General features: G+C 38.9%; 1 protein-coding gene across 2 annotated transcripts in view; it reads right to left on the bottom strand.

Moving 5' to 3' along the window:
- Nucleotides 1-23,291, bottom strand: part of CUL1 (cullin 1) — an 83,620-nt gene that overhangs the window by 48,578 nt on the left and 11,751 nt on the right. For both annotated transcript variants that reach the window (XM_034761284.1, XM_034761285.1), the window contains exon 2: nucleotides 11,640-11,925. In XM_034761284.1, the coding sequence (XP_034617175.1) occupies nucleotides 11,640-11,779 (140 nt within the window). In that variant the 5' untranslated portion in view covers nucleotides 11,780-11,925. The remainder of the gene's footprint in view (nucleotides 1-11,639; nucleotides 11,926-23,291) is intronic.

The following is a 23,291-nucleotide window of genomic DNA, read 5'->3' as shown; positions in this document are numbered from 1 at the left end:
TCTAGTGTACTGCAGACATCTTGTGATTGAGCTCCCATGACCCTGGACCAAGTAGTGTTCAACCCAGGATGAACAGCCGCATGTGGGAGTTTGTCCATTTATTTCCTGTGATTCCTTGCCTATAAAAACTCTGGTTGCATTGTCCGACTGCACCCAGAAGGACTTGATGACAAGATCGTGTACAATGGAGAGCCGAGTGAGTTTTGCCTTCATATTGAGTTGGTCAATTAACCATCACCTCTTTGTGGTCCCTTTGCTCTAGGTCATCCCAATAGGTTCATTTTTGTATTCAGATCTGACCACTAGGAGGTCCCGCCCCCCCAGGTTCCTGTGATCCAGCCTCCACCATAGGGCCAGCAGCTGGAGAATCATCATTACAGTCCTTTGATCCGATTCCACATTGAAACAGCAATTTTTTCTGCTCTTATTGGTAACTAGGCCCCAAGGACCAACTCCAAGCTCACTGCTATGGATAAACACCTATAAGCAATCTTATACAGATGCTGAGGTCACAGAAGGACTGATCCCAACACTGTAAGCCCGCCCTGTGTTGACTCTGCTGTGTTCACTATCCAACTAGGCTTCCAGGAAGACCAAGTGTTGAGAGATATAGGAATCATAGAATATCATAGAAGATCTTTTCTCTGCTAGTGATCCAACTCCTGGCTCTCCAAGAAGGAGCATAATCTGCTGATGGCCTCTCACCAGCCAATCGTCTAAGTAAGGGTGCATTCGTAGTCCTTTCTTGAAGCCTCAACGGACTTCAAGCACTATTATAGCACTGATGAGTGTTCTTGGCAAATTATCCCTAAATTTAGTTATTTCTGCAAATAGAATGGAAGCAAGGTTTAACACTCACACACAAACCAACAAGCATCATTTATTTACTTGCATGAAAATGTGCAACTGACAAAGACATTCTAGCCAAAAATAAGACGGACATTCGTAGAACAAATCTCAAGCATGCACATAATGAAAGTATTCTACATAGTCAAATTTTGGTATTCTTCCAGCTTGACTTTTGTATAAATCAAATTACAAATTACAGCATTTACTCCTGTTGTGTGGTCCATCAGAAAGTGTTCCTGTACATAAAATGACCTTCCGTGTGTTCTACATGTAAAAATAATACTGCTCTCATGTTGTTGATGTTTACACTCTGTGCTCCCATATGCTATAGCCAGCCACTGACAGAAAGACTGATGTATTCAAAACAAAATCTGAAATGCTGCATGTGTAATCAATCTGTAATCCGGAAACAAAGTACATCACAAACAGTCCAAAAATCACAGGGAGCGTTCTATAAAAAGAATTCTTGCCTTAGAGAAAGTAAAATCTAGTTTCATAACAGCAGCATACTTCAGAACTCATGTGTGTATCCAAATGGCTATTAGGAAATATTAAAAGATCTCACTGGAATGTTTTTGCAATTTTGTATAGTCATGTACAAATCAAGCTGAGGGGACAAAATTACTCAGAGGGTATTCTGTCCCAATATGCAGACGAGTGTAGTCTTACTTCTTTCCCAAGAAAATTGTCCAGCTAGTAAACATCAAGGCCTGATCCAATAATGTGATGAGAATCTGCTAAACCTGCTAAGAGGTACTAGTTGCCCTCAATTTCTGTTACTTTCAAGACAGACACAGCACTTTGCAGAATCAGAACCTAATGTAAGTTATTTCTAAACTGATCCTGCTATTAAGAGATACTAACTTTAAACCTAAGGCCAAAAAAAAAAAAAAAAAAAAAAATGTGGGGGGGGGGGGATAAAGCCATAATACAGTCTCCTGATGCCCCTTCAAGGGTATAAGATTCAAGAGACAAAAATCTGAGCTTTCCTTCCCTTTCTTGTAAATTGTGATACACAATCACCAGAACTGGCCAATAGCTAGGTTCTAATTCAACTTCAACACATGCATCCTAAAAGTTGCTTGTCTCTTTGCAATGCTTCCAAAAAAACCTTGACAACTCATCTAAAGCTCATCTGTGCAGAACACAGAGTTGTCTCAGGGGCCAGCCATAGTGTGTGGAACAAACATGCAGAGGAACCTCACCACCTACCGCTCAAATTCAAGGCAGACTTCTTCAACCTTGCCTTCTCTAATATAAACACATAGCAGCATGTACATATTAAAAAACCTACCCCAAAACCCCCCCACAGTACCCTGCACACACCATTCTCCCCCTGGAGAGAGTAAGAACAAGCCACATGTGACAGATGTTAGTCATGTCACTTAATGTACTACTGGAAGGCACTCAGATTCTACACAAATGAGGGCAGCATAAAAACTTATATAAAATCAAAAATTAATTGCATCTTTTTGTAATGAAACTGATTGTTTAAGAAGTTGCCTTGAGAGGCATAACCAGATTATGTGGGAAGGTTCTTCAAAATTAAGTAGAGAAGGACCTCAGAGTTATGAACACCTTGAGAATGGAAGTTGTTCGTAACTCTGAACAAAACGTCATGGTTGTTTTTTCAAAACATTGACTTAATACAGCTTTGAAACTTTACTGTGCAGAAGAAAAATGCTGCTCTCCCTTGATTTTTTTAGTAGTTTACATTTAACACAGTACTGTACTTGCTTTTTATTTTTTGAGGGGGAGGCGCATCTGCTGCTGCCTGAGTGCGTGCTTCCAGTTCCAAATGAGGTGTGTGGTTGACTGGTCAGTTTGTAACTCTGGTGTTCGTAACTCTGAGGTTCTACTATAGTATGCTACAAGGATAACAAGAAAACTTTCTAAATAGGGTTTTTCTATTCATTATTTATAATCTCCTTTATATATGCGGAATCTGGGCATCAACTTTGCTACTTCCTATGATCCAACAAGCTGGGTTAATCTCTTTACCATTTATGTGTTTACTGTTAATATTTCACTCAGGGAAATAAGCATAAAATAATTGAGGAAAAGTACACAAACCACTTCACTTTAAAAGAAACTACTTGGGAAGTTACAGAAATAGAATAATTTGCATTGTGTTAATTGTAGGGCTGAATGTAATTTTTTAACCATAATTTTTCTGACAAAAAATGCAAATGTGGGTAAATTTAAACATTTTGTAAATTTGCGTTGAATTCACAGAATTGATTTAATTGGGAAAAAAGCCTTACATTTAAAAAAAAGTTTTGACACTTTTCAAAATAAAAGTTTGACTTTAAATTTTTCACATTGGTCTTCATTTCTAAAATGTTTTTCGATTTTATTTAAAATTTATTTTATTTTAAAAAATTAACATAAAAACTCAAAATCCAAACTTTTTTATATTTTTCAATTTGCCAGAAAGTTTTAAAAAATATTTTCAGTTTAACCCAAGACAAGTTTTCTTCCCTGATTTTTCAGAACTGCCAGCAAATCAAAAACAGCTCTAGTTAAATGGCGTTATAAAAAAAAAAAAAAAAAAAAGTAGCTTATTGCATTTAATACAACACAGAATATTAGAGAAAAACTGTTAATGTTGAGTTATAGTTTCAGATCAAATATGACACAGAGTAAGTTTTGTAAAACAACCAAATAAAGCTTTTTCAAAAACTAAGACGAATGGAAACACTTACATGATTTTTCTAACCCTCTCATAAATCAATAGTTGAAGGAATTTTGGTCAAATTTTCCGAAGTTAAAAACTTGTCAAATTAATTCACCTTCAGGCAGAGTGTTTACAAAGCTGCAGCACAATTTCAAAACAGTAACATGAGCTACTAGAAAAAATATATTTCAGACCCTTCTAGGTAGCTCTTATATACCCAGGCACTGGTATGAAACCGCTCTCCACAATTTTTTTTTTTTTTAAATATATATTTTCCATCTATACTATGTCGGGATAGTTTTCCACAAGACTGACAAAATATTTACCTTTAATCATGTAAAGTACTATATAAAAATGTTGTAGGCATATTCCCGGTTTACACGGGAAGAGATGAAGCAGTTCGCAAAGGGACTTGTTTAGAGAGTCAGTGGCAGAATTCAGATTAGATTTTAGCCATCCCTGACAGCAAACATTGTGCATGAGCAACTATACATATGTATATTGGAGAAAGAACACATTTATCTACAATGTGAACTTCAACTGTTTAAATGCAAATCTGAATTCCATAGGAAGAAAAGCAAAAGAAGCTATCCTAAATCCACCAAATAAATTCCAGTGGCCCTACTCACAGCATAAATCTCAGATTTCCTTGCAATCCGAAACTCCCCTTTGCAATCATGGTAATAGACAACAACAAATAAATTATAACTACATATACATAAAAACATACTAACTTTTAGGCGTGTATATCCACACACTATAAAAATTCTATGGTAATTGAATGCTATATCTGGAAGTGTATAGGATACCTTAGGAGTTAGGATACCTTAGTTATGTTTCCCAAAGCAATTTTAACTTGTGCCTTGTGGACGTGTAATATTTAGTTACCACGTCCATTTACAAACACACACAGGAGATATAGTATAGAATATTTCTTACTGTATCTGTAAGGGAGCAAGTTATGATGAGAACCATAACTCAGATTTGTTGAATCCATGCCTTTGAAAGTTTCAGCATCAATACTCCAATAGCTGTTTTTGTACTGAATAACCTGTTTCTTTAAAAAAAAAAAAAAAAAGTGATCAATATGAGAGTCAAATGAGAAAAAAGTGACTGATCATGCACAATGCAGTTATTTCAAACTGAAGAGATCCAAATGCCAGAGTTATCATATAGTCATATCTATATGTCCAAGGCTGTTTATTGAAGTTACTGTACAAGGGAAAATGTGCATTTTATATATATATATATATATTTCATTATCAGATGTAACGTTTTCCCCCCCACACATAAATGTATAGGTTTTTATTTCAACCTGAAGGGCTCCTTATATGCATATGCTGACACACATTCAGAGATGTTGTGAAACATCATATACTGCACACAAACTGCATGGATGGTGATGGGTAATGAATACTGCACTGATGTCCCCAGTGTGATCCCAAACTACTTGACAGGAAAGTGGAGGGCTGTCTTGCAATGGAGTTGAAGGAGAGGCAGACAAATGCCAGGTGTTAAAAACTGCCTTACTGAATCCCTTAGTATACTATCAATGTGGGGAGAGCACAGTCAATTCAGCTAATGTGCCAGATATGGGGAGAAGAGATACATAAAGTTTAAAAAGTGCTCCACCTACATTCTACTAGATTGTACTGAAAGTTTGACTTTTGTCAAGAGCAGTGGATCCATCACAGAACTGTCTTGTTAACTCCTTCACTAGTATCGTACTTCAGGTTGTTTGCAGACAGAAATCTATATTATGCACAGTTTAGTATCAATAGTCAAATAAAAAATAAGCCTCATTTCTGGAATGACTGGAGAATACAGACAACTGAAGCAGCAAGCGATCCTAAACTTGAAATATTAAGACAAAAAAAAAAAAAAAAAAAAACCAAACAAAAAACCCACCAGCACAGCACGTCACAGAGCAGAAACAGAGGATGTATGCAGTAGCAATCATTGTCTACTTAGCCAACTGCTTTTCAAGACTTTTAAAGTTTGCATTACGTAATGGTCAGAAGTATTCCAGTGGAGGCTTCTGTGCAGCTGTCTTTGGTTAAGATAGAAATGCCTGTGGCCTAAATAGCTGGAGCTAGTCTGAATTTGTATTGCACCTGACCATTTGCTTGGGCAGTCCTCCTACTGATATTGTAGCAAAGCCAATCTGCCAAAAAATATAAATATATATATAGAGATATACACACGTACACACTTTACCATGTTTTTATATTTTAATTTATAAAAAAGTTATTTGACGTTTATAAACTGTAAATACACTGCATTTAACTGTTATTTTAGTTCACAATGGTAGGTAGATGTGTTTGTTTACAGCTGGCATAGTAGGTAAAGCAATTACATTTAACAGAAGAATACTAGATGAGTCTAATTCTGTCCACAGATATGCTAATATTTAGCTCAAACAGAGGTCAAAGAAAGTGATAAAAGAAAAATGATTTCAAGGAGTAAAGCAGAAAGTGGCTGAACAAAAATTTTAATCACAGTAAAACAAATTTACAAATAAGGAAAAGTTTATGCAGTAGATAATGAGGTGTAACAAAACATGATCTTTAGTAAAGCTCCTAAATTTAAATATTAAAATGGAATACCTGGGAAATCCTTGTTAAAAGTAATTAGTGAATTGTTAATCAGAACACTTTAGTGTAACAAACAGCTTTTGGAGTATTGGGCTTACTGGAATAATGCTTTTGCAAATTTCAGATTATCCTAAATTTGGACAGCTCCCTTTAATGTACATTTCACATAGAAATTATTTTCATGGAATACTTACTAACCAAATGTTTTGGATGTTCTCATGAGATGGATAACTTGTTTTTTTGTTTGTTTTTTAAACTAAATGACAGAGTTTCTTAAATGCCAGTATCTACACAAATGGATTGTGCACTTCCCATCTCTCCCCAAAACAAATGAAAAAGTTTAAATCAGGTTAAGTGTTCTAATGGGGGGGGGGGGGGAGATCATCATACTTTTTATCTGCCCTTTTACACATTGGTGGAATAGTAGCAGGTGTTTGCCACACAGCCTTAGCTGGATCCAGGAGCACCTCGTTGATGGGTAATGCCACCCTGGAGGATTTTGCTGACTGTAGAATATCCAATGGCTTGCATTGTGAATCCCTGACCTTTTTGAGTGGAATTTGAAGAGTGTCAGCTACCCTCTACATGAGATCTTGAAATTGCCAAAAACTGTCGGTCACAGAAGGTGGAGGGGGCATAACTGCATCATCTGGAGATGAGGACAAATGAGTGTTTTAAGAGTGGCCTGGCCTCCTGTTCCTCAAACATCTCCTGCTGTGAGAGGGAGAGGGCTGAACAACCCTAATATCCCTTTGAGATGGTGGTGGTCTGGAGAATTGCTGTCAATAAGCAGTCCAGGGATCCCAATATGGCCACTGAGAGGGGGAGATGTGGCATATGGGAGCGAGGATGGCATGCAGGTGGTTCCACTTTTGATGATGGTTGCTATCTTTCCTCGGACTGTCAAAGAATGGGTTCCTGACAGGATATGTTGGGGAATGTGAGACTGAAACAGAAAAGGCCAACTGGAAGGTCCCTTCATCCTCCTCCACATCGTCCAATGAAGGAGCCCATATACAAAAAGGTGTAGAGTCCTGCGGTACTTCGGGAAGGTAGCAGTCTGGCGACCAAGCTCTTGGGTACCGAGTGTCTTTTGGTACCCATGAGGCGCAAGGATTCTGACTCATCCAATAAAGACTGGTCCCTCGTATAGCTAACCTTTTGCAGTACTGAGTAGGGAATCAGTACCGATGCGGTAGCTGAGGATGCGTAGCCGATACTGACAATACCATCGTGGTGGGCATAATGTAGGCACTAATGGAATCGGGCGCTGTTGCTTGCTTGGTACCTAAAGTGTTGAACGGGTAGGTACCGATGGTGGGACTGAGCCTGACAGTACTGGACCGGGGTGCTTATGCTTGCCCTCTTTGTCCCTATTAGAGCATACTGAAGTCCTGTCAGAGCCTTGTCTCTCCCTCAAGTTCGGGGCTTTCCATTTCTGCCTGTACCGGAGAAATCCTTTGACTCAACAGTACTGAGCTGAGAGGTCGAGGCTTTGGAGACCACAGATTTTGCAGGGGAACTGGGCTTTTTCAGAGCAGGCTCCTTCAGATGATAATCCATACTCCTCTTTCAGGAAGCCTTCTCAGAAGCCTCCAGTGACCTCTCCTTCTTAGGGGAAGCCTGCACCAAGGTGGAAGGAAAGCTGGATCAGTCCAGAGACAAATGTAAGGGATGGGGGCGAGGTTCGTGACCTAAGTCAGATGCTGGTTAAAGTGAGCACACCATCATTAACAGTCTGAGCTTAGTCTCCCTATTATTTCATGCCCTCAATTTGAGGGCTAGGCAGAAATTGCACTTTTGGAGACATGGGACTCCCCAATCAACAGACTCACTTAGACTGGCCATCACTCACAAGTGTAGTTTCTCAGCAAGAGTGGCAGCGTTTGACGCCTGGCAAGCCAGGCATACTCTACCAGAAAGTCAATGCTCCCCAATGAGAAAGAGAGAGGAAGGGAAAAACCCCCACCCCAAAACCCTATCATCTCAATACTACTAACTAATCTTAACAAACCACCATAACAAGAATACAAACTAGCCAAAGCATGCTCAAGGTGGGCACCTAAAGGTGTCTCATGCCAAAACAGTAGAGAAGGAACTGGGGCAGTTTGCCCAGGCATCCCTATATAGGCTCTGTGTCCGACACAAAGAGACACAGGGCACTGTTAGTAGAAAAAATCCCAAAGGGGCACATGTGCACATGCAGTGGAGCACCCTCAGGGACACTACTCCAAGAGGAATTTTATTTTCCCCTTAATCATCTAAACACATTATAAACACAACATAAATCTCTTGTCTTTTTAAGTATATGAATACTAGATCACACTGTTGCTGTCTACATGTCTTCTGCCTAGAAGCTGACACCCCGGTCGCTCAGGATGATACTGTTACTCTAGAAAGTTAAGTGTACTATTACTGTATATGGCAGCCAAACGCTCTTCACTACATAGGTTATGGCAATACAATTCTGCTATCATTCTGAAACTGCCATCTGAATTTAGACAAATGGTAAAAGGCAGATATTCTAAAAAACGTTAGTCCTTTTTGAAAGGGGGGAAAAAAAAAAAATCTCTGCAGATCCAGTTTGTGCCATTACTTACATCATGGTTGGGGAGCTGGACAAAAAGGGAGCACACATTGGATTTTCTTGATTAATGGAAAAATGAGGCTGCTTCAAGTGTGAATTCTGATGTTCCTTAGACTACTTTGCTCTAATGAACAATGCTGAATTACTTTTCATTTTTGCCAGCAATGCTGTTGTGGCCACGTAGCTCCTAGGATATTAGAGAGATGAGTTGGGTGAAGTAATATCTTTTATTGGATCAACTTCTGCTGGTGAAAGAGAAGCTTTTGACTTTACACAGAGCTCTTCTTCAGATCTGCTTAGTGGTTCCAAGAGTAATGGATCCTAATACCAAGTTATTCATTTGGTATCCTAATACCACATGGATCGCTATACCAAGTAATAATCACTGTATATGGGCATGATTGACCAAATGAACAATATGAACATCTGCAATATCCTCAAGTGTAATCCTTTCCCACATAAAATATTCCATAGAAGAGGATGTTTTCTTTAGTGTATTTAAGAGTAAATTGACTGATACTTTACCAAGCACCTTTTAATTTAAAACTACTTATGATATCTTGTAGAAATAAAAAAAAAAAAAATCTTCCATTTGAAACATAAAACTTTCCCACAATGCTTATTTGCTCAATGAAATTTAAAAGTGTGGGACAGCTTGAAGCTGTTCTCAAACCATTTTATACCGAACCAGTGCTACTGTAGTAATAAACAACTTTATCTCTCTATTCTACAGCGTGATGTTGCCTTAAAATGGCAAAAGGTAAGGTAATACAAAAGAGGTTAAAAAGTGAATTGCACTAAGATCTGAATTTAGTGGATCTTTACCCTTCAGAGGGTATCTGGGGTATCATTCAGATCTTGCATTTATGAGAATCTCAGATATCTTATGTGATTCTGTTTCATTAACCTGCAGTAACACTAACACATAGTGGGTGCCTAGCATTTCCAGACATACAGATATAGAACAGAGAAAAGAGTATCCTCAAACTGTATTTTTAAATATATCTGATCTAGTATGACTTACTTTGTACTACTTGTACTTTATTTGCTTTGGAAAAATAAAAAAAACTAAGAGTAAAAACACAGATAGACCTTTCCAGCATATTGGTTCTCTCCCTTCCCTTCAAGTAATAGGCTTATAAAAGAAAGATCTCAAGTCTATATATTTCAAGAGATTTTTAGACACTAGAAACTGAATACAGTTGAATCTCAGTGTTCTCGTAAGTTCTACTGCACATCACTTTCTTAATATTTCTAGCACTCATTTAAATATTGTAGATTTTTCTCGTTCAGCCAACACACAGCCTGCCCCATCTAGATCTGGGACTAAAAAAAGTTAACCTATTTGGTCTGCTCTCGAAATTCTAAGACTAGATCCCGAAGCATTAAGTCCAGAATTCAACACATTCCCAACTATTACCGAAAGAGCACTCTGTAAAAATCCAACGAAGAATACATTGGTTATTTCCACTGATTTGGAATCTGAAGTCACAATTCAGAAGATTATTATGAGCACACTCTGAAGAACATTTGATGGATTACATACATCACCCTACCCTCTTATGGCATCTAGAGAACTGCTTACATTACACAGCCTTCAGTCAATCCATCCTCCACACAAACTTTCTTCAAGTTTTGAAATTAAGTCCCCATCTATTCACAACACTGAATCCTACAAACTGGACTGCAATTTGACAGATGCACAATTTCTGAAACTCCAATACAGTTTCAAGAATATTTTAAAAATCTTAATTGAGAGATACCATGCCCATCTGCTTACCAACCATTTAAAACGGTCATTTTAATTCATAAAGGAGTATAACAGAATTAGACTAAAAATTAGGAGAGAACACATTCACTTCCAAATAACATTTTTCTTTATTCTATCTCTAAACTTCATGACAGTGTTTTCTTGTTACTGCAGAAATACAAGGTTCTTATGAGGGTAAAAAGAGGGAACTGGTGGTTCCAAAGCAGAAAGGGCATTTTCCAGACTTTTGTGAAAATTATCTGTCTCTCTCAAGGAGTTCACAAGACTCACTTCTTCCCTTAAAGGTCTGAAGATATCAAAGGAGACATATACTTCCTGATGCTTTTTGCCTTTCTCCACCATAAATAACAGATCTGACAGAAGAGTCTCTGAGCAGGAACATTTTCCTTGAATATAACTTCCAAGTATTAGGCCAACATGAACATGAAAACAAAAACACCACACTGTTTTAGAATCCTTCTAAACATTAAAGCAATCTCTAGACTGGGAGCTGCTCAAAAATTTCAATTGCTATCTTAGTGGAAGCCAGTAATTCTAAAGAGAAATTCACAGAGCTATTTCTTACTCCAGCCTGAAAGCTTTGAAACTGACTCCAGTATTCTGCAGAGAAACATGCTAACCCTATAGTTGGACAAGCCCTACTGCAAGAGAAAATTCCTCCACTACTCTAAAGTAGATAACTGAACATTACAAAAAAGCCTTGCAGTAAAATGTCAAAGTGAAAAGGGTAGAAGGAAAAAATGTTTCCACTGTACTGATCATTAATGAGGAATGATAATTTAATATTTACAAGGTGCACTAAATATTATCTATTAAAAATCACCTTTAAGTGTCTGCTGTCTTGTAAAACTAATAGCATTCCACTTGACATTTTAAAAATAAGTACAATTATTAAAAATATATTTTCAAGACAAGCATTTATCAAGCTAAACACATTCACTCATGATTTTTATTATACCAGTGACTGGTCCTTCTACTTGTTTTTGTCACAACAAAATAGGAAAGGCTAACCATTTTCAAAAATGAAGTTTAAAAACAAAAAGTATAAAACACCATCAAAAGTTTTAAAAACTTACTTTAAGTTATAAGGTGATTTTAGTTCTTAATTGACAGTAAAATATTAACCAATTTTTATTTATTTATTTTTAAGTATAAGGATACGTGTAGAGTTCCATATATCTGGATTTTGCCATACTTTGTCTGGTATAAACCTGTTGAATTCCAGCTCTAAGGTCATCCCATATCTGGTCAAGACCAATCTGTTTAAGTCCATGTGGGTTCTGACTCCTATTCGACGACATCTTGTATTTCCTGTAAAGCCTTCCAGAGTAGAAGTCTGAGATCTGGCTATTCCTCCATCAGATTCACAAGTAAAGTAACATTCCAAATTCAGTGACCAAAAAGATGTTCTTTACATACGAAGAATGATATCCCCTTGCAAGATAACCTACCAAAAAAAAGTAATTAGTTAATAACATTCACTGACAGATTCAATTTCATCAGCTGCTAGAACAAAAGATATACCATTAAGTCATCCAAAAGTGAACATTACATATTTAGAGAGCTGTCTGCTAATAATATCACCAAAGCACCTACTCTTCAACAACAGAACATACTAATCAGGAGATTATTATTTTCAAATATCCCTAAGCTTGCATGGTGCTTTATAAACAAATATGACAAACAAATACAACAGCTCTTGCAGCCTAAATTCACAAAAAAGAAGGCAGTGACAAAGGGAGGTGAGGCCAAAGTAGAATGAAAACTTTCTGAGTGATGTGCATGTTTTAGGAACTTTGTGTATTTTTGCTGCTTTTTATGACCTGCCATGCAGTTAATGGCTATTTTGGGTGTCATATTTGAAACCCAAACCGAGAATGACTACAAATTTATGTACAACAAATCCTTAATTTTAAATATGTAAGTGGAAGAGCAATGATTTTACTGTGTGCCTTCCATATCACTTCAGCTTCATTCATTAAAATAAGAATTTGGAAGACAACCATATTGTTAAATGGCCAAAATATTGAATATTTTAGGAGTCATCAGTATACATGGTTGCTGCAGATGGATATTAAAGATCTTTAACATTCATTATTAGTTCTCTATAATGAATTCAAGGTACACACCAAACCATGAAAGATCCACAAGCCCATTTTATTTTTTCAGACAGTAACAGAAATAACATTTCTGGAGGTTAACCCATGAGAAATGATCACTGGCCCCTGGCTAGTAATTTCTCCCAGCCATTCATTACGCCCAGGATAGGTACAGTATAGAAGGCTTTATTTCTTACATATGATGTAGGACAATTAGATATGAATTTTTAATTCTGAATTTAAGTGATACAGGATGAAGGTCTTAAAAATAAACTGCTGCTGAACATATTATTTGCATATGATCCAGAATAATACGGTACAGTATAGTAATATAGTTAATACCTGAAATTAGAAGGACATTTTAAAAAACACCTATACAAAGAAATATCTATATAGGACATAAATATTTTCTAAAAGTAGCATATACTATTCCCTAGAAATTATCCACTCCTCCACAGAGCTTCTTAGCTGCATGGCAACTGATAATAGACTACTATTCTGAAGTGAACAAGTAAAATAAATAAAGCTAACTGTTTCATTTTGGTACCTGGGTGTCAGAAAGTAAAACAGTTGGTGTAAGGAGGTCAACAGATGTTGACGACAAGAATATAAAAACTTAAATCTAACAGCATCCCTGATTATTTTACTGATATCAATAAGCATCAGTAAGACTATTTTCAAAAAATATATTTTTTATAAAATATGTCTGATAGCTAAAAAAGCAAGTTCCAGCTATAAAATAAATGTCAATGTTTTGAGACATTTATTGAGAAACTTCTAAAATACATCTTGTTTTCATGAAGGTGCTCTGCATGTAGCAGACATTTAATTTTACACTAGCATACTCTAATATAGAAACATGTCAATATAATACAGGCATTCAGTCCGAAATAGACAAACAACAGTCAATGTCAGTTATTTCTACACATTGACAAGTCCTTACACAGAAGATGAAAGTTGTCTGAAGTCAGATGTGTTAATGGAACAGATAGTTTACTCCAAATGTTTTGAGGTGCAATCCTAAAGCTGTTTCTGATAATCAATTTGGGGTCTTACCACTTTAAAATTAACAGACTGTGAGGAGCAAAGGAACATTTCATTTTTTTTTTCAAATATTTATGTAATTTATTTTTCAGACACCTATCAACTTGGAAGTATCTGTTCCTTACATGCTTTAAATTGCACTGCAACATCCACATTTGATTACAACATTTCAGTATGACTTGGTTAGTTTCCATCTTGAATTTTGCTATTAAATGCTTATAATATATTATTATAATCAACTGAGTTTACTAACTTTATAGACTTAAAAGATTTGCCTCTTCTAGTAATTTGGCACAAATTTTGAAAGATGGATAAAACAACAATTGCTTATACAGCTCTTTCCAAATACCACTCGTTCACAGAAAAACCAGAAGGGGAATGAGAGGTTATTTGACTTAACGGAAATAAAGAATAGCTGCCCGGGGTGCCTTTTTTCGATCCCGCATCCCTCTCCTGCGGGAGATGGATCACAGCTCCCACTTCTTCTATGCCCTGGAGAAAAAGAGGGGGGCCAAAAAGCATGTCACCTGCCTCCTTGCAGAGGATGGCACCCTCCTCACGGATCTGGAGGAGATGCATGGAAGGGCCAGGGCCTTCTACGCCAGCCTTTTCTCCCTGGAACCGACCGACGCCAAAGCCTGCAGGATGCTCTAGACCAAACTCCCTACAGTCAGTGCGGGCGAACGAGACCGGCTGGAGCTGCCTCTCTCTCTCTGGCCGAGCTCTCAGAAGCCCTGTATCTCGTGCCCACCAACAAATCAACACACAGGTCTATAAGTTTCCTATGAAAGTAGCCTCTCCTACTTATCTGTTAAGAAAATACACTATGCTGCTACATGGTTGCTGTTATAGACAACTTTTTTCTATGAAAATCTGAAAGCTTTATTCCATAGGTAAAATTACTGAATGCACTGTTCAAGTCTATTTTAAAATTCATGCTCAGAGGGCCCCGTGTGAAATTGGAGGATATGAACAAGTCAACACCAACTACTTATACTTAGTTTCTTTCTTACATAAGGTGATGATGAAGATGAAGACGACTCCAAAGAGAACAAAAAATACAGTTGTACATGCATGACTTTTCTGGATATCTTCACTTAATATTTCAAGCCCTTGGAATCAGTCATGGCAAGGAAAAACCACTATGTAGTGTAGCGGAAAGAGTAATATCTACAATACTTTTGAACTTATTTTCACAGTGCTGTACACTGTATCAGCCGCATTTTGCAGATAGGGAAACCGAGGCATGGGATTTATAGTGACTTGCCCAAGGCAACGGGATAGCTCAGTGGTTTGAGCATTGGCCTGCTAAACCCAGGGTTGTGAGTTCAATCCTTGAGGGGGCCACTTGGGGATCTGGGGCAAAATCAGTACTTGGTCCTGCTAAGGAAGGCAGGGGGCTGGACTCGATGACCTTTCAAGGTCCCTTCCAGTTCTAGGAGATGGGATATCTCCATTAAATATAATATAATAAAATATAACAATTCAGCAAGGCAATGACCGAGCTGGAATTAGAAATCTGACATTCTTGGATTCCAGTCCCGTGTTTAGTCCACCAGAACACGCTGCCTTCCAAGAAAAAACACACTGCCAGTTCAAAACTAAAGGCTCAATCTTCTAAAGTTAAAAGTCTATGGGACTTCTCACACAGGTAAGCACTGTTATCAGCAATGCGTAGAAGATCAGTCTTGAACTGTCAGTCAGTGTCCTTTCTTGGAAAGACTGGATGCTCTGCTGAACCGAGTTTGAGACTAGGAACCAGGAACTTCTGAGTTATAACCCTAGCTCAGCCACTAACTTGCTGTGTGGCTTTGGCGCACAGAATTTAGATTCCAGCCATACCTTCCTCCAGCACAGACCACAACTCCTATTCATGTTAATGAACTGGTAAAGCAATTCCCAAAGCACCTCTTAGTACATGTCAAAGGTGCAATGAAACTATCTCATTCTGATATATATATAACCATATATCCTGAACAGTTTTTCAGAATACAACGTATATTGTCTGCTGCACTCCCCAAAACTTAACACACAGAACTGCAGAAGAGTCCTATGAGATAAAATTCCATAATATTCTGCCAAAGTAAACTCATAACCTTGATTAACATGAGCAAGAGAAAAAACAAAGGGAAAAGAAAGTTGATCATACACTATCTGGAATTATGATCCTGATGGCTCAAAATGCGTAATTGAAGATAATGAATTTGCACTTTAGGAGCATGATCCTGCATTACTGACATCAATATAAGTTTTGACTTTAGCATTTATGGTATATCCTCAGGCCAACACAGCACTTTTCATTAGAAGCATTATCTATTCATTTCCATGGACCTCTATCACAACTTCAGCTTGGCTCAATACGTACCCCCTGACAAGAATCTGTTCCAAATGGTGGAACAAAGAAAATAAACATTCAGTGAAGTTTCTCTGTCAGTTTCTTGCCAGGGCTTTACATGAGGCAAAGGAGCAATGGTGGCAACCTTCATGTGGTCTTCCCTGGTAAGTACATTTTAATTTATGTGTATGAACTAATGCCACCACTTTGTAGACTGATTATTATTCATCGACTTCTCAGTCAAAATAGCAACTTTTTCAAGAGCTACACTAATTGACTAATGGGCTAGTTCATTTGTCTATGAGAACTTAATGTTCAGGGCCTATCTTGTTCAAAGATTGATGTCATCGCAAGGCTGCTGACAGACATCATCATCAACGTCCTGGTGCTGCAAGAAACATACACTGCAGAAGGCAGCTCAAAATGGATACATCCTTCTCTCTCTCAACAAAACCATCCAGAACACGGAATGGCCACCTATATCAGGCCAAAATTAAAAAACATAGCCAATGCACTACCAACAACAGATGACAGTTTCACAATTGATATCCAAGTCAGTGAGCTGACCATATATAACATGTGTAAGCTATCCAATCAGCAGTGACCTTTACCAACCCTATCAAAATCACATCACCCATCTGCATAGTTTGGCAATTTTAACTGCCACCATCCAACATGGGGCATTTCAATGAACGACAGCGTAGGCAAATGGCTCACCAAGTGCGCACTGGCTCAGTACCTTTTGACGCAAAACAAAAAAAGTGAACCTTCTGCTCAGCCCGATGGAAGAAAGAACACAGACCTGATTTATGGACTCCAGTGGATCACAACTCATTGCATTTTGAACTGTCCTAGACCCCTTCCCACACAGTCAGCACAAGCCAGTGGTGGTATAATTGGCCTCGAACTCATCATCATTACCAATGTACCAGTTCCATGCTGGAACCAGAGATGGGTGGACTGCCTGGATTTCTCCACCACCATAAAAAAAAACCCCATTAGTAGCATACCTCCAAAGCCTTAAAACTTCAACCTCTTCACAAAGCTTATTATTAAAGCCACAACGAAGACTATCTTCCTGTAACCATGGAGCTTCTTTATGCCATGCTGGAGCCCAGACAGCAAAACTCTCCTAAGGGAGTATGAAGCTTCTGGTGACCCAAATGTAGCCACTGTTCTCTTGGAATCACTGACTTCTACATGACAATGATGGACAGAGATGATGGAGGCCACAGACTTCACAAATAGCATGGGCCAGTCTGTGGAGGTGGAGCGGCACCATCAAACCCACATACATTTCAAGTCTCTGCTAACAGCACTGCCAGCCTCCTACTAAGAAATTCTAAGATGTCTGTAAGCCAACAAATGAACTGAGAGGAGAAATAGCTCTTAAAGAATCCTGCACACAAAGCGCCCCTTCTACAAGTCTCTGTCAATCCTTTACAAGAGCCAAGATTGATGCGGCCATTTCTACTACCAAAGCAGGAAAAGCAGCTGGCACTGATGGCATTCTTCCAGACTTCCTTGACTATCTCAGACCAAAAGGGCACAACTAGAAGGCAGCACTATCCACAGAACTCATCAACACCAGCCAATTCAACATCTTAGAGATGATCAAAGATCATTGCACTTTTCAAACCAGAAAAGGTGCCCAATGAGCCACAAGCTACCACCTTATTTCCCTCCTCTGTACAACATACAAAGTATTGGAGCGGGCAAGCCTGGTGAGGCTGACCATCATCGTGGAGACCACAACCCCCCAACAGGTTTTAGGTGCAGGGCGAATGCTGTGACCAAGTGCTTGTACTGACTGCATATTGAGGCCAGCTTTCAATGGAAGCTTGAAAAGGGCGCAGTTTTTAATCGACTGGTCATCAGCCTATAACACTGTCTGGCACAAGGGCCTACTGCTGAAACTATCCAACCTGCTTCTGTGTGACCAGATATTTTGACTCACTAGGTCAATGCTTTTGGAAAGAACCTTACGTGCCACCTTGGAAGTTAGGTTAGCAAAAAGCAGAGTCTGCACAATGACCTCTCAAATAGGGATCAGTACTACCACCATCCGTTTTTAAACACACACAAACACACACGATGTGCCCAAAATGAAATGTTGCAAGTTAATTTATACTGACAACCTGGCACTAATGACACAGGTCGCAGTATTCAAAGAAGCAGAAGACACCTTTAATACTGATCTGAAGAGGATGGAAAATTCGGTACTGGCAGCTCAAACCCAATCCACCCAAACTGATGTCATCAGCTTTCCATCTCAGCAATTCTGAAGCTAAGAGGATGCTTACTGTAAACTTCTGCAGCAAGAAAATTGCCCATGATCCTAATTCCCACTACCTAGGGGTCACTCTCGATCACAGTCTTACCTGTCAACATCTGAAGCAGGTGAGCCATAAAACAAAGAGTTGCATCAATATCACCCAAAAGCTAGTCAGTTGTAGCTGGGGTTGTGATGACTGAATACTATGAACAGCAACGCTGTCTTTAGTAGAAGTTCGCTCAGAAACTTGTCGATAGCCATATAATTGCGGCTCTAGGACTTGTAACTTGCACTCTGATGGCTTCCAACCCTCACAAACATCCTTCTTCCAACCATCCGGTAAGAGATAGGAACATTGCGAGAGTATAAGAAAACTCTCACTAACCAAAATCTCCCACTGAATGACAACCTCATTCATTCACCTTGTATTCTCCTTAAGTCTTGCCAACCATTCTGGGGAGCTGGAGAAGCTCTTCTGTCACCCAGCTTCAACCCAGGAGACACCTGGTGGATGCAATGGGCAGGCTCTGAAGTAAACAACAAGCACCTCACAGATTAAGCCAAAGTAGAACTGCCTGGTTTCTTGCTCCACCAGAGACTGTGGACAACCATAAACTGTATCAGAACATTACATGGAAAACGATCACACCTGATGCACAAATGGAGAATTAAGGATTCTCCACAGTGCAAATATATAGACTCCAAATCATTGAACAAATTGTGAACAAGTGCCCCAACCCCATACTGAGCCAACGGGAACAGACGAATCACTGTGGGCCCAGGAGACCATGCCCCCTCACTCCTGCTGTGCATGCTCCTGGTGGAAAGGACAGATAAAAGGAGACATCCCATCTCAGTCTGGGCTGGTTGAGGAGGAAGGACACAAGTTGCAAGCTCCGGCAGAGGAATCAGAGACTCCCCAAGCGGTGGGAACCATAGACTCGGAATAAGCTGTGAGCAACCAAATGACCAGAGAGATCAACAGGGATGCTGAGCAACTGCCAGCCAGGGAGATGACAAGATGCAGCTTGTGGTAGGAAGTGACCCAGGGAATGTAGTAGAAGCCGATGCTTAATCCCATAATGGGGAATTTCCAGCTTCGTAGTGCTCTGAGTCAGAACCTAGTGGAGCGGAGTGGGCCCTGGTTCCCCTACCCCCCCTTGCCACTAGAGGGTTGCTACTGTATGTTTGCTCTGCCCCACACAGAGAGTCAGAACCCCCAGTGGCTGTTTGCCTGCTCCAGCCAGGAGGCTCAGGGGACATAGACTGTTTTGTTTGCTCTGCCTTACCAGGGGTCCTGCGATCACACTGAGGACCATCCCTCCAGGAGTCCAGATGACAGTGTGATGGGGTGTATCAACCCTGCACAGGGCCAACGGCGGCGGCCCCCCTCAACAAACAGGGCCCCCCGTCACATCCCATCTTTTAATTTTCAGGAGGTATAGCAAAGGTGCACTCTGCATCTCCTAAACTCCTCAAATGGATCTCCAAGTTTTCGATAAACTTGAAAGAAAAAGAACATGAAGCAAGAGAGGAAGCACAATGCTTAATATGTACCAGCATTTATTCACCAAGGAGCCAGTGAAAATCCTCAAACTCAAAACTATAATCTCAGCACACATGGTGCAGCAGTATCAATAACACAAAACCAATTTAATTAAACAAAGTTAAAAATTATTCTGCTATAGCTATGCTGACATAACTCACCCAGATGGACACAACTGTGAAATCAAAGGGTATGTCTACACCGCAATAAAAGACCTGGCCTGGGTCAATTGACTCTGGCTTGCAGGGCTTGGACTGAGGGGCTAAAAATTGTGTAGGTGTTGGTGCTCAGGTTGGAGCCTGGGCTCTGAGACCCCAACAAGGGGGAAGGGCGTGCGAGCCTGGGCTCCAGCCCAAGTCCAAAAGTCTACACCCCAATTTTTAGCTCTGAGAATTGGTGCCATGGGTTTTTTATTGCAATGTAGATGTATCCAAAGTGACTTTACTCCAGAATAATTACTCCACTTCCAAAGGCTGCAAAGATCTCTTTGCTACTCCTAAGCAGTGCTGAGTCATACCAAATGTCTTGGTGACTGTCATCTCCCTTTATTTCCCATTAGCTAGTGTTATACTGTATATGAATAAACTTTATGCAGCAGCACAACAATTTCCTGCATCACATTTTTCCAATGCCACCTTATTTTTTCCCCTGCATCCAAAGAGTGGTAAACTGAGACCTACTAAAATTCTTGTCATTCATGCTGGTGCCAATACCATGGAGAAATCTACTGCTTGAATCTTAAAGTGATAATAGAACTACTCTATATAATAACATTCCTGCTAAAACTCTGGAAACTCCATATCTGAAGGGGAAAGGATAGAAAAGAAGAGACGATTCCCTTCCTTTATACTAAAATAATATAAAAACCATGTCTTGCGCGATAACACAGAAACAACAGTTGCAAAAGACTATATTATTTTAAATCCAGTCAATAAAAGTTTGCTTTCAATTAAAAGCCAGTAGAGAATGCTACATTCCTTTTAGAAATTCAGGTTGAGAAAAAATGGATGTGCATATTGTATGAAGCTTATAAAAACACAATATTTATCCATCAATATCAATCAACTATAAAATGTGCTACTGTAATTCAAAACAATGGTGCTTTATAAAACATTTCCATGAGTTATTTCCTTATTAAAAATATCTTTTACAGGCATGGTGCCAACCTACATACACCCATTCATTTCCAAAATCAATTTCTAAAGTGGAGTAAACTACAATCTATTATTTTAAATTCCCAACTCTTATGCACTAAGAAGCAGGTGTTAAGTTTTCTGACCCCAACAATCACTTGTAGTTCTTGGGTAAAATTTTCAAACATGCTTAATTGGCTTTGTCACTTTTTCAAAAAAGTAATGTAATCAGGCACTTTTGAAAAGTTTAACCCTTGCCTAATTTCAACCCATAGAAAGAGAATACTCTTCTATCACTCCTAGAACAAGGTGCAGCAAAGTATCAGATTTCACTGTGCCAAAAAGCGGTAAAATATTATGAAAAATGAAATTTCACTACATATTACACAGTACATTCAAAAATCTCATATGCTTTGAATACTAGTAATGAAGTTTAAACCTTGGCAGCCTCATTATATATTATTTTACAGATTAAGATCAGAACTCCATTCTTCATATTTTGCCAACATATCGCAAAATACTGAACTTATTTAATTTTTCTAAAAATGAATATGATTCTCTGTATCACAAACACAGTACACGCTTGTAAGGGTATGCAAGCAGTTGTCAGTCTTTGGCAGAATCTGGTTCACTCACCCTACTCACTGGACAGCTGCTGCAATCATATCAGGCCTTTGGTGGTCATCGCAAAAAGTGAAGCCAAAGCCAAACCAAAAAAGGAATAAAGGCTTAATACAGCCAGAGTCCAAAAATGCAAAATGAGATTCTTGCAGCCAAAAAGTCTTTAAATGAACTTTTTGGTAGTTCGATTCCAATAGTTAGACAAGAGGCACCTTTTTCTAATAAGTCCCTCCCACCCTAAAAACAGTCTTTAACACCTCAGTCAAATCCTGCTCCCTCAGACCAGAGATTTCTCTATAATCTCTAGTGAGTGAAGGCACCTGTTAAATTTAAAATTACCTGCCCTGATGAGCAACATTTAACTATATAACCACTAAACAAAGGCAACTGTCTAAACACCCTATCACAGAGATCAGTTAGTAAGTATACCACATAAATACAAGCACATATGTTCACAAGAGCAACAGCACACTAGACATATATACTGCAGACATACTGTATAATGCTACTAGGATAGATAGGTGCATGCCCCAACAGAAGCATTATGATTTGGTCTATGACACCAGCCTACTGTAATTTGGGGCCAGCCTTCCAGAGGCCTGAACCATACAGCAAATTTTAAAAACAACTCAGGCTGCTACATGGTCTAGCTCCAACCAGTTTTAAAATAAGTCCAGCTGAACTGACCTTAAAATATTAGAATTTTCACAGAAAGCTCCCTTACCATAGACTCCTTAGATTTTAGCTTTGTACTACACTTATCTGGGCACATAAAAGAAAACTTTTTCTTGGCATCTGTCGCACATAAAGCAGACTTTGTCTTCTCAGTAATAGACTTAGTATGAAGCAGAGAGTTTGAAGCATATAAAACCAGTTCACTATCCTTCACCTCCGTTCGCCAAAGATGGGCAGCATGATTCCCCTCAGATTTCAGTATGTGCAACATGAATGTACATGTGCACTCCATAAAACTTTCTTATAAAGCTATATAAATGCCAAGGGGGGGGCAACAGTAGACCTTTGGCAACATATGCATGAATGTACAGTAAAGAGTTCAGAAATAATACTATGCCGCTGCAGCACACACCCTTCCGTAAAATAGTGTTAGACACACCTTTGCAAGTTTGTTCAATTGTAATCATTAACATGAAAGAAATGTGATATAAGATTATAATCTAAAAACAATCAAAGTATAATTTTTCAAATGAAAGTTTTCCATGTAAAAAAGTACTGCTCAGATTTTTTTCTTCAACATAAGAATATTATGGGCCAGATATTGGAAAGCCTGGCCTCTACAATTTTTGTATCACAGATTTGATGGCATAAAATTCTGGGCACTATTTTCCTCTGTGATGGAGTATATCAGGCCTTCTCTCCCCTAGCTGCTGACGGTGGCAACAGCCTACAGCTCCCCGCTCAGGGAAAACCCACCCAGATTGGGCCACCAACATGAGGACTCCACACACCTACAGGGGTGAGGAGGATTTATAGATTCCAAAGCCAGAAAGCATCATTGTGATCTAGTCTGACCTCCTATATAATACAGGCCACAGAACGTCTCCAAAATAATTCCTAGAACATATCTTTAAAAAAAAATCCAATTTCGATTTTAAAATTGTCAGTGTTGAGGAAATAAACATGGCCCTTGATAAATTGTTCCAATGGATAATTACTCTCACCACTAGGAATTTACATTTTATTTCCAGCCTGAATTTGTCTAGCTTCAACTTCCAGCCATTGGATCATTTTACACCTTTCCC

This window comes from Trachemys scripta, chromosome 2 (assembly GCF_013100865.1).
Source record: "Trachemys scripta elegans isolate TJP31775 chromosome 2, CAS_Tse_1.0, whole genome shotgun sequence".
Taxonomy (NCBI): domain Eukaryota; kingdom Metazoa; phylum Chordata; order Testudines; family Emydidae; genus Trachemys; species Trachemys scripta.
The sequence above is the reverse complement of the archived record's forward strand: the minus strand, read 5'-3'. Positions and strand labels throughout refer to the sequence as shown.